Source organism: Hyperolius riggenbachi, chromosome 2 (assembly GCF_040937935.1).
Source record: "Hyperolius riggenbachi isolate aHypRig1 chromosome 2, aHypRig1.pri, whole genome shotgun sequence".
Lineage (NCBI taxonomy): Eukaryota > Metazoa > Chordata > Amphibia > Anura > Hyperoliidae > Hyperolius > Hyperolius riggenbachi.
In genome coordinates this window covers 136714078-136726839 of record NC_090647.1, presented here as the reverse complement: position 1 = coordinate 136726839, position 12762 = coordinate 136714078, and the positions used below count along the sequence as shown (strand labels likewise).

The window sequence follows — 12762 nt, the reverse complement described above, 5'->3', positions numbered from 1 at the left end:
TTAGAACCACCCAGCTAATATTGTGAATATTGTGAAGGTCTTCAAACTTCATTGCAAAGGGAGAAACAGAGGTGTGTGCATCTAACCAGTTTCACCTGACTTATATACTGGCTGCCTCAAGTCTATTGACTCATTCAAATTTGAAATTTAACTGACTCTCGTCTAATTAAAATGGCAAAGCGTTGCAAGCTGCAATCGCCTACCAGATGGGCAGGATCTAAGGCTACCTTCCTGACATTCCTGCAGGAGTTGGCCCACGCAAATACTTGCATCTCAACAGGGGCGCCGCGTGTAGGCCTCCTTGTACCCCCTTCAAACTTCCAACGCTTTTCTGTGACATGAGACCAGATGGGTTAACAGTGACTCCACACATTCATCAGTAATCCCATTGGTGCCCATACATACAATTTTCTTTATACAATCTTACCATTTCTATGTAATATAAGGGAACTGCATAAATTATCATTTCAGTATATTCACTTAATTTAACTTTATACTACATAGAAATGGTAAGATTGGATGAAAATAATTGTACCATGTATGGGCACAGTTTGGGCTCTTTTACATTTAAAGAGAAACAGAGACGAAAAAGATAAGACTTTATACATACCTGGGGCCTCCTTCAGCCCCATACGCACAGATCGCTCCCACGCCGCAGTCCTGCGCTGCCCGCAGCTACGAGAACCGGCTCACCACTCTTCCGTCAGTCAGAGACAGTCTAGCATAGGAGAAGTGCGCTCTTTGCGGTTCTCTCCAGCAGACGCTGGAGAGCTACGTAGAGGGCGCACTTCTCCTGCATAGCTGGCTCTGATGACGTCAGTGATGGGAGTCTGTTCTCGTAGTTGCAGGCAGTGGTGGACGGCGGCGTGGGAGCGATCCGTGCGTATGGGGCTGGAGGAAGCCCCAGGTATGTATAAAATCTTTTCTTTATTTCGTCTCTGGTTCCCTTCAATCAGTTGCTCTCAGTTATAATTGAAAGACAACTGATTTTTAAAGTAATGTCCATGTTTTCCTATGGCTCAGTTCACACTACGCATTTTAACTTAAAACGTTTTCACAATGCACTGCTATGGAGAAAAAGAAAAAAAAAGCGTTCCAACGCATACCAAAGTGTAAAAGTGCCCTTAGGCACCCATGATCCTGTTGCTCGTTCACCGGCTGTCCATCCAACAATTTTTGGTAAGTACTGAGCACTAGATATGGGGAACATCATACCAACAAATCATGTAAAAACAGTGCCCCCATAGGTCGTAATAGGAATGGAGATTTCGGCACTGCTGGCACCACCATAGGCCGTAATGGGAATTACAGCTAAAGTGGTCCTCAGACAGTAATTTTGGCGCCGTCAAAAAACAGCGTATTCCCCACTATCCACGGCCACCTGGAGGGGGAATAGTAATGAACGCCGCTGGGACTTTTGCAGGAGCAGGGGGAGCCATTTACAGCTTTACCCTGCACCCAAATTTCCTGGTGGCTTAATTTATAGGTACAGCCCCACAAGACCTCCTGTATTGGAGATTCTCTGACCCAGTTAAAAGCCATCACAGTTTGGCCCATCTCAGAGTTGTTTAGACCCCTATGGTTGGCTGTAATTTTTTTTATTCCACACATCAGCTTCACAAACTGAGTGCTCACTTGCTGTCTAATATATCCCACAACACTTGTCATAGGCCACTGTTACACATTGATTAACATGACCTACTTTATCTGCCGGTGGTTTCAGAGTTTGGATCCACTGCTTCATTTTTCTGTGGTCCAATACTCTATTAATAAATCACAATCTGATTGCTTGCCAGATCCCGGCCTACAGCAGCAAGTGATATGCTGAAAACATCTTACCTGGCGGTTCACTACTTGTGATGGATAATGTTGCCACATTTCTTTCCTTTGCTTGCTCCTTTTCTTTTACATCTGTACATTAGTCAGGTATTTGTGTTAAGTTTTCCATATCTCTTCCATGTAGATATTCATGTGTGCTTGCCCAGCCAGTTTAAATGCACCAATACAAATCGCTGCATACCAGGCATCTTCCGCTGCAATGGCCAGGACAACTGCGGTGATGGAGATGATGAAAAGGATTGCCGTAAGTACTGCATAATTCTGCCCTTTCCATTGTCTTTCTCTGCACAACAACACCAAACCTTCATTACAGAATACCCAGATAGCTTATGGTGACCCAGGATGACTAGGACACTATAGGGGCTAAAAGAGACAGAGAAACCCTCTTACTAATAAAAGCTATGATAGATATAATTTTGCCTTCTTAAAACAGAATGTATTTTCAATAATTCAACTTTAAGTGAGCAACCGTGGTTTCCCATAATGCATCACACCTAAATATGCAAATCATCTCTTTATGCCCCTGAAGGCCAGGCACATGTCCAGAACCACTGGTGTATAATGCAGGGCTGTGGAGTCGGTACAAAAATATTCCGACTCCGGGTACCCAAAATGGCTCAGACTCCGTCTACTTAAGGTCCGTACACACGCCGGACTTTAGGCAACGACGGGTCCGTCGTTGCCTCCCGCTGGGTGGGCGTGCCAGCGACAGTCCGGCATGTGTACGCTCTGTCGTCAGACTGATACGGCTGTTTCTGAGCGATCCGCTGGTGGTAAAAAAAAAAACAAGATACAGATTATTTTGTTGTGATAACTAGTGATAAAGTTATTTACGAATTAATGGGAGGAGCGATGAAATTTGAAAATTGCTCTGGTTCATAATGGGAAAAACCCTTGAGGGTGAACTGGTTAAACTCTTGACTAGAGCTGGTTTTTATTACAGTTATATTTTTCCTTAATTTTGTCATTGTTGTCTCTCTGATTGGTATTTATTTGAACCGAATAATATATATTTTTTTTGTCTTTCAGCTGAAGTTACCTGTGCTCCGAATCAATTCCAGTGTGCAATTAACAAGCGGTGTATTCCGCGTGTCTGGGTGTGTGACAGGGACAACGACTGTGTGGATGCATCAGATGAACCAGATAACTGCAGTAAGAACCGGGTGTTTTGTGGCTTGTTTTCAGGAATACGGTCAGATTATGCAGAAGAGATATCAGTTACTGTAATACCCATTTAAGCTTATTTAGGGCAGTATTGATATGATGGGAAGGAGTTGTAAATGGCAACCAACTCATTTTCAGCTTTCAGATGCAATATGAAAGTGGACAGTTACTTCTGCTTATGGATTTCATATTCATAAAGGACACCTGAACTGAGAGGGATGTGAGAGGGAGCCATATACAGCCAATATCCTCCCATGCTTTGAATAATCTGAGTGTTACCATAGAAACTTAATACATGGCTGAACTTCTTAGAGACAATCAAAGCTGCCTATAAAATGTATAAAGGGACAAACTTATGTCTATGGATGTAGTAGATGACGGATAAGTCTCTATGACAATAACGGATTGGGAAGATTACAAAACCTTCAGCCTTGTCTGTATCTTGCTGCCTGCTTTTCTGTCCTACTCTTTCCATAGTAGGTATAGAGTTGACTAAATGTAAGCATTCAAGTTTGTGTGTAAAACTTTTGAAGATGCGGGATAGATCAGACTTACCTCTTTAGGTGTAAAGTGCTAAGAAAATAAAGCGAAGGCACCGCTCCTTTTAAGAGCCCTTTATTGCAGCCTGACAGCTGTTTTGCTAACTTGTTGCTTATTCAGAGGCAGTAAAACCTCTTCTTTTTTATGGAGGGGTTTTGGAGAGGCGGTGCTTCAATGAGAGAACGGTGACTGTGAGCACTATATTAGGCAATGAATGATTTGTGCATCAATCCTCACTGAGTTACTGATGCTTTTGTTCTGCAGCTCAGATGACCTGCGGGGTGGATGAGTTCCGCTGTAAGGATTCTGGGAGGTGCATCCCGGCTCGCTGGAAATGTGATGGAGAAGATGACTGTGGGGACAGCTCTGATGAGCCTAAAGAAGAATGTGGTATATGTTTTTCAGTAATCATGGAACGTGTAAAACGGTTGTTATATTTAAAGTGGACCTGAACGCTTGCACAGGACAGAAGGAAAATGTAGAGCAGGGGTAGGGAACCTTGGCTCTCCAGCTGTTAAGGAACCACAAGGCGTACATTTGAATACGGCGCTGGTAGACTTGGGCGCAGGATCCAGCTGTTAAATGGCTGGTCCTGCTTCTGCACAAGTCCGGGGCGTTTTAATTACTATTCCCCCTCCAGGCCGCCATGGATAGTGGGGGAATGAAATAATTCGGCTTCCAGCGATTGCTGGAGGCCGAATTATTGTGTTTTTTAAACAACTTCGGCTCCGTCTTCTGACGGAGCCGACCTTCCTCACTGAGCGCCGCTATAGACTGATTCCCATTACAGTCTATGGCGGCGCTGGCTGCGCCCAAAGCTAGCAGCGCTGAAAAGCACTGCTCCGACCACAAGTCCCACAATGCATTGCAGGAGTCTGACAGCCAGTCATGATTAATAAAGGCAAAAGCATGCTGGGATTTGTAGTTTTATCACAGCTGGAGTGCCAAGGTTCCCTACCCCTTATATAGAGAAATACACCCTGTATGTATTTAGAGAGTTTAGCCGGTCTAATTCACCCTCATCTGTGACTAATCACCACCTTAATTTGATATCTTGGCTTTGTCAACTGTCTGCCTCAGCAGAGCAGATACTTTATAAACACAGGGTGTTAACCCTATGTCTGTTTTAACCCCCTTGGCGGTCTGATTCTTTCCGGATTTTAGAGTTTAAAAGCGATACAATTTTTTTGCACCCTTTCAGACCCTAAAGCCTGGAAAAAAAAAATAATGGTGCCAGGGAGATCTGCAGCAGTTCCAGCAATCTCTCACTTCCCTGGCTTCAGCGCTGCAGTTTTCCCTCCATCCTCTGGGTGGTGCTGCAACCCTAAAGTGAGATTGCCGGCTGTCGTCATGACGACAGCCAGCGATCTCACCAGGGGGAGGCAGAGCCTTGGGGGAGCGGAAGAAGAATGGCGGCTGACGTCTGGATCCCTTGGGAAGTATGTTGAGATGCCCGCTGCGTGCATTGCTCTGTATGCAGCATCCGGCGGCTACCCTGAGCACAGGTCGGGATTACCGCTCTGAGCTGCAGGGTATTTATGACGGGTTCAGGGGGTTACATGGGTTTGTTACTGCCAATTAACCTCCCTGGCATTCAGTTTTCTGTGAAAAAAATGGTTAAATTCATTTTCTTGAAATTTTTGCCTGTAACTTACCAAGAGTGTGTCAATCAAGGCTCTAGTATACATTTGTGTATAATGAGCGTTTCAAACACAAAATCGTGTCAAAACATACATTTTTTCCTTCTTGCCAGGCCACAATTTCCCCACTGTTCAGCTTTTTGGCAGAATTTTGCAGTTTTTTGGATGCAATTTTTCGCATTAAAATTCTTGTTCATGTGCAAATTTTTGCGTACAGAGTTCCAGACCACCTGAAAATTCACATACAAATGTGAATTTTAATGCAAAAAAATGCATGAGAAGAAACTGAACCCTGCGTTAGAACTGCTTGACTAGCCTGACTTTTTTTTTGTTGCTATTTTTCCCTGGACAAGTCAGGCTCGTCCATTCCACCAGGGAGGTTAAGTAGTACACATTTTCAGTTTTATGGAATCCTATATGAACAAAATTAAAGGAATACTGTAGGGGGGTCTGGGGAAAATGAGTTGAACTTACCCGGGGCTTCTAATGGTCCCCCGCAGACATCCTGTGTTGGCGCAGCCACTCACCGATGCTCCGGCCCCGCCTCCCGTTCACTTCTAGAATTTCAGACTTTAAAGTCTGAAAACCACTGCGCCTGCATTGCCGTGTCCTCGATCCCGCTGATGTCATCAAGAGCGCCCAGCGCAGGCCCAGTATGGTCTGTGTCTGTGCAGTACACTCCTGGTGACATCAGCGGGAGCGAGGACACGGGCGCGCAGGCGCAGTGGTTTTCTGACTTTGAAGTCAGAAATTCCAGAAGTGAACTGAAGGCGGGGTCGGAGCATCGGTGAGTGGCTGCGCGGGCACCGGATGTCTGCGGGGGACCATTAGAAGCCCCGGGTAAGTTAAGCTCATTTTCCCCGACCCCCCTACAGTATCCCTTTAAATAAATACTCTTACTTGCTGCTGGTGATATATCGCCTAACCCTGGGCCACAGCCTGCTGCCAGACAAGCATCCTCCGGTTGACCCGCTTCACAGCTCTCTGTCCACAAATAACTTCAACACCCATCCTCGCCCCAACCTCATTTCCATCCATCCCACTCACAAGCACATGCTCCCCCTACCCTGCGGTCTCTGGAATGCCAGATCCGTCCGCAATAAACTTACAGAGGTCCACAACCTCTTCCTCTTCCATATCCCTCACCATCCTCGCACTCACTGAGACATGGCTCACCCCCTCTGACTCTGCCGCAGAGGCTGCCCTCTCATACGTGGTGCTTCACCTCAGTCACACCCCCAGACCAGACAACAGGACCGGGGGAGGGGTGGGTCTGCTCCTCTCTCCATCCTGCACATTCCGTGTCCTCACTCCACCTTCCTCCCTACAATTCACATCATTTGAGGCCCACACTATCCGCCTCTACAATCCCCTCCCAGCCATTGTTGCAGTCTTATACCGCCCTCCGGGCTCCACACGACAATTTCTCGACAACCTTGCCTCCTGGCTCCCACACATCCTCTCCTCTGACCTCCCCACCATCATCCTCGGGGATTTCAATATACCCATCAATGAACCCAAGAACTCTGTTGCGACCCGGCTACTCACCATAGCCAACTCACATGGCCTAGTACAACACACCAACGCCCCCACTCACACTGCACGTCACACTCTCGACCTTATATTCACTAAATCCACCACCATTGCAGACCTCGACATCGCACCATTTCCACCCTCAGACCATTACCTTCTCGCCTTCAACCTCCTCACGGAAGGCACCTCCAAACTACCCGCCCACCCACCTGGTCGATGGCAGCGAGACCTACGCAAGCTCAACCCTGGCGTCCTTGCTGACTCCCTCCATGGCCTATCCTCCACTCTTCCCACCCTAACCTGTCCTAATCTTGCTGCAGCTCAGTATCACCAAATTCTCTCATCAGCCCTAGAGAAAGCTGCTCCACCAATATTCCGCCGCAACCGACCCCCTAACCCCCAGCCCTGGCGCACTACCCATACTCGCAACCTCCAGAGGGAAACACGCGCCACTGAACGAAAATGGCGGAAAACTCGACTAAACCAGGATTTCCTACAGTACAAGACTAACCTGCAGCAGTTCCACACTGCCCTTGCTCATGCGAAGCAGGAATACTTTACCAAGCTCATCGGAGCACAAGCTTCCAATCCCCGGCGTCTTTTTAGCACCTTCAACTCCCTGCTTAAATACACCCCCCCACCTTCTGTTTCCTCCCTCTCTGCCACAGATTTAGCCACCCACTTCACCAACAAAATAGTCTCCATCCGTCAGGAAATATCCAATCTTCAATCTTCACCTCCCACCTGCTCACAACCTACTCCTTCTCCACCCTATCCTCCCCTCACCTCCTTCACTCCTACTACCACTGAGGAGGTCAACCACCTACTGCAGACTTCCCATACCACTACCTCCCCCCTTGACCCTATCCCTTCTGATCTACTTCAGCCTCACTTCACGGATCTGGCCCCAGTCCTCACTACCATGTTTAACCTCTCCCTATCCACAGGCACCTTCCCCTCAGACTTCAAGCAGGCCACTGTACTGCCTCTGATCAAGAAACCCTCCCTCGACCCCTCGCTACCCTCCAACTACCGCCCGATCTCCCTCCTCCCCTTCGCCTCAAAACTCCTTGAGCGTCTGGTTCACAAACGCCTGACCCAGTACCTCAATGCCAACTCACTACTAGACCCACTGCAATCTGGATTTCGGCCTGCCCACTCAACCGAAACTGCTCTCACCAAAGTGGTCAATGACCTTGCCTTAGCTAAAGCTGAAGGTAAATACACCATTCTCCTCCTCCTTGACCTTTCAGCAGCTTTTGATACAGTAGATCATCCCCTACTCCTCCAGTCCCTCCAATCCATGGGCATTCACGATCTCGCCCTGACCTGGCTTTCATCCTACCTCTCCAACCGCTCCTTCACGACCTCCTTCAATGAGTCCTCGTCCACCCCCAACCACCTCTCAGTGGGAGTCCCCCAAGGCTCGGTCCTTGGCCCCCTACTGTTCTCCCTATACACATCCTCCATTGGCAAGGTTATCTCCTCCATGGGTTTTAACTATCATCTGTATGCAGATGACACCCAAATCTATCTCCACACCCCTGACATATCCACCACTACCATGGACAAGGTCTCCTCCTGCCTATCTGCCATCTCCTCCTGGATGTCCGCTAGGTTCCTAAAACTAAATCTAGACAAAACGGAATTTATGATCTTCCCACCCCGGTCATCCCTGGACCTCCCAGATGTGCAGGTCACTGTTAACCACACTACTATTCACCCTACCTCTCAAGCCCGCTGTCTGGGTGTCACCCTGGACTCCGCACTCTCCTTCACTCCCCACATCCAAAACCTCACAAAGTCCTGCAACTTCCACCTTCGTAACATCTGTAAGATTCGCCCTTTCCTGACCCCTGCCACCACCAAACTCCTCATCCATGCCCTCATAATTTCCCGCCTCGACTACTGCAATACCCTTCTGTCTGGACTCCCTAAGACCCGAATAGCCCCACTGCAGTCCATCATGAATGCGGCTGCCAGAATTATCCACTCCTCCCATCGCTCCACCAGGGCGACTCCCCTCCGTGAATCCCTCCACTGGCTTCCTATCCAGTCCAGAATCAGATTCAAGATATTGTGTCTGACCTACAAATCCATCCACAAAACCTGTCCAACCTACATTTCTGATCTTACTCAGAGATACACACCAAGCCGCTCACTCCGCTCCTCCAATGAACTTCGCCTGACCGTCCCCCGCATCACCCAGTCCCATGCACGCCTCCAAGACTTCTCAAGAGCCGCTTCGACACTATGGAACTCCCTACCTCCACCCATTAGGGCAGCCCCCTCCTTCAACACCTTCAAGAAGGCCCTCAAAACTCACCTTTTCACTCTTGCCTACCACCCCTCACAATTGCTCTAAACCCAGCCGAACTCTGGTCCCCTACCTCTCGTGTCCCTACCTCTCCCTGTAGATTGTAAGCCTTTGGGCAGGGTCCTCACTCCTTTTGTGTCCTACCTGATCATGCACCTCTATTACTGTGCACCCATGCTATGCATTTGAGTGAACCTAACTTGCCTAACTCCATGCTCCCATTCAGTGACTGACTAAGCATTACCTTGTACTCATACTGTGCTGTGTGATCTGGTTTTCTTGTATTCCTGTATTGTCATATTGCTGTTTGTCACCCCTAAATATTGTCTGTAACCTAAATTAATGCCCAGCGCTGCGTAATATGTTGGCGCTTTATAAATACAACAAATAAATAAAAATAAATAAATAAATGTTTTAGTTAATTAAAAGCCACAGGGTATGTTTGGAAATCATTTATATCCAGAATGTACAACTAATAAATGTATTAGTTTCAAGGTATACTCTAGGTTATATTTTCCATACACAGAGATAATTTGTAATCTTACACAAGCTAGTGGGTACTTGATGATCCTAACAGTACATGGGAGGTACTTGGTATTGTCATGCAAGAGGGTACTTGGTAATTTTACCCATACAAGGGGTAACTTGGTAATCTTACCCATACAAGGAGTAACTTGGTAATCTTGCAAGGGGGTGCATAACTCATACATTGGGTTACTTGGTAATCATACCCATACTAGGGGATACTTGGTAATCATAGCCATACAAGGAGGTATTTGGTTATCTTGCTCACACATCAGAGTACTTAGTAACCTTACCCATACAGTACATGGAAGAACCTGGGCTTACACATACAAGAGGGTACTTGATAATCATAGCCATGCATAGGTGTCCTTGCTAATCAAACCCATACCTGGGGTTACTTGGTAATCATACTCATTGAAGGGGGTATTTGGTAACCACAGGCTGTTATAAAGTGGTGCATGCCAATGTGTTGTTGAGAAACACTGCTGTACACAGTGTCGTTTTATCCCTCTCATTCTAGATGAAAGAACATGTGAGCCGTATCAGTTCCGCTGCAAGAACAACCGCTGTGTCCCCGGCCGCTGGCAGTGTGATTACGACAACGACTGTGGTGACAACTCTGATGAGGAGTATTGCAGTATGTGCCCCTTTTCTATCTTTACATTATGAGACCTGCTAACAACTCAGTCGCATAGCGTGTTATCTAGATCGAAGTTAAATGTTGTTGCTCTGACTTACTATAAATGTCTTTCCTGTGTAAGCTGTAACAATTGAGTAAGTGTACAGGAAATTAAGAGTGGAGATGCATCAACAAATCAGATTCAAGCATCTTGATTTCTCTGAAATATACCAGTTGATCAGAGCTTCTGTTTTCCTTTCCTTCCAGTTATACCTAGATATGTGATTTCTATAATGTTGCCGTATTTCCTTCCGTTATTCCAGGCTCTGCTGCACTTCCACTGCACTACATGCTCCTGTTGTTGGCATTGTGTCCTGAGCTGTAATCTCTGAGCTTCTTGTCCATCTTTCTCCATGCCATCACTGTGGGGTCTAGAGGCTTTCTCTCAGCATAGAAACTCACCTTTTGTTCTCACATGTTGTGTACTTGTGTTGATTCCATTTCACCTCATGTTATGTTTTTCTCCATTTTAACACTGTCGTCCCTGGGGGCATCCAGAGGTAGGTGCAGAATAATCTTTACATATAACATGACTAACCATACTGCTCCCTCTATATCCCCCTTGCTGTTATCTTCCTGCACTTCTCTATCTCTCCACGGTGTATTGTGTTCCTGCCGGTGTACAACCCAAGCATGTCTCCTGAAATACCCGGGACAGAATGAAAGGACTTTGTATTCAGAATAGCTAATGTGTGTATGAGCTGGAAGTGATGTATGAAATGTAAATGTATACTTTATGCTACCTACTTGTCCTTCTTGCTGACTGTGTTGGACTGGCCCACCAGAGAAATTTCAGCCTGGGTCCCTCGGAGCTTTACATACCCATGTACTCTGTAAATTACTAAATAATAATATGGTACGACTTTAGACTATGACTATGGTAGGAAATAGATTTCACAATCTATTCACTACCATAGTCATAGTCTAAAGTCGTACCATATTATTATTTGACATGACTATGCAGGGGCTGCTGTACAGATTATTTTTTTGTGAGAGCTATGCAGGCGCTGGATTCACTAGCGTGGACAGTGGCCATATGCAGAGCACGCAGCTATGTAAATACGTAGAAGTAACAAGGCCGCGCTCAATGGGGTTATCAAATAGCAACAGTACTTATCACTTTAGAGTGAAACAATGTCTCAGCTGCAAGCAGTATTCTCTTGTTGAAGGCACAGTTGTAAATTATATTGAAATCCTGATGCGCTGTATGGTGATATAACAACTTCTTTTCCTCCTCTGGTGATACTCTGCCAAAGCAAACCATATACATAAAAAAGAAAAAAGAGATGCTTCACATAGCGTGTACAGTACGCACACTAAACACCCTGTGTGTCAACACTCTAGAGATTGATGGAAGCCGTCACCTTAAGGAGCAGAATGTAAGGGATGGGTTAGGGAGCCTGCGCACCCCCCCACAAGTGCCTGCTTACCTTTAGGCTTCTTGTGAATCAGCACACAACAGCAGCCATTGCCTCAAACACATACATCCTGCATCTGATAAAAAGCTCAACATAGTGTAAAACCGTAACTTTATTGAGTAAAATTGCCCTGCTTAAAAGCTACGTACAGGAGCAACACTTGTATCATAGCATGTAAAACACTCTTATACTCGCCGTCCGTCACCGTCCTGCAGTTCCGTTCGTCCGAGTACAGTGTAAAGCTTGTCCGAGTGAGATGTAAGGCTAGCAAAAAGAGCGTGCGTCCTAGCTCCGCCCTCCGTCATTTTCATTTGATTTTCATTTTGAGTTTAATCCTAACTGTTTCCATGGGGATTTTAATGTGTTGGGATTACTTTCTGGAATTCAGCAAGCAATTTTAGTGCTTTATAAGCCCTTTTCATTAATTGCATATTGTCACATTTTAACAGGTGTTATATCTGTCCACATGATTCTCTTATTACAGTTTATCTTGTATCTATAATTTTCTGTACCCCTTTTCACCCAGAGTTTTTTTTTTCGTTTTTGAATACCTTTAAGAACTCTTATTAAGTTTCTGTAGAATAAAGTTATTATTTGAAGGGCCCCCAAAGCACTATAAGACGTCTAAGCGGGTGATAAGGTTGCATACTAATCCACCTTACCACTGTGTCTTCATGTGTTTTTGATGAGCCCCTGTGGGTCCCCAGAGGCTGATTGGACATTCTGGTATGGATAAAGCTGGAGGGCGATTGGATGAGGTGGGTGGGTGTGGTCCAATTGTTGTCCTGCTTGGAGTTTTTTCTGGACTCTGAATAACTGTTTTAAAAAGTTCACAATTTAGAAAAGAAAGTAGACAAGGCTGCTTAATATGCAGCCCTTTAACCAGTATAAACATTTTCTCATGACTTTTTAACAAAGTTTCAACATTTGTATTGGCAATTACTGCTTTATGAACATGCAGGCGTGCTTACTACTTCCCTTACTACAAAACTGCAAGTTTATGTTGTGCATTTATTGCTTTCTAGTTGGAGTTTGAATGTTTTCATTTTTTTTAAACGAAGAAATCTGTTAATTCCAACCATACTTGTAATTAGAGATGATCATCTT

General features: G+C 45.8%; 1 protein-coding gene across 1 annotated transcript in view; it reads left to right on the top strand.

Annotated features, from left to right (window-relative positions):
• The window catches only part of LRP1 (LDL receptor related protein 1), a 463435-nt gene that overhangs the window by 399247 nt on the left and 51426 nt on the right, over nt 1–12762 (top strand). The window contains exons 65-68 of the mRNA XM_068267473.1: nt 1964–2083; nt 2869–2991; nt 3808–3933; nt 10079–10195. Of these exons, the coding sequence (XP_068123574.1) occupies nt 1964–2083; nt 2869–2991; nt 3808–3933; nt 10079–10195 (486 nt within the window). The remainder of the gene's footprint in view (nt 1–1963; nt 2084–2868; nt 2992–3807; nt 3934–10078; nt 10196–12762) is intronic.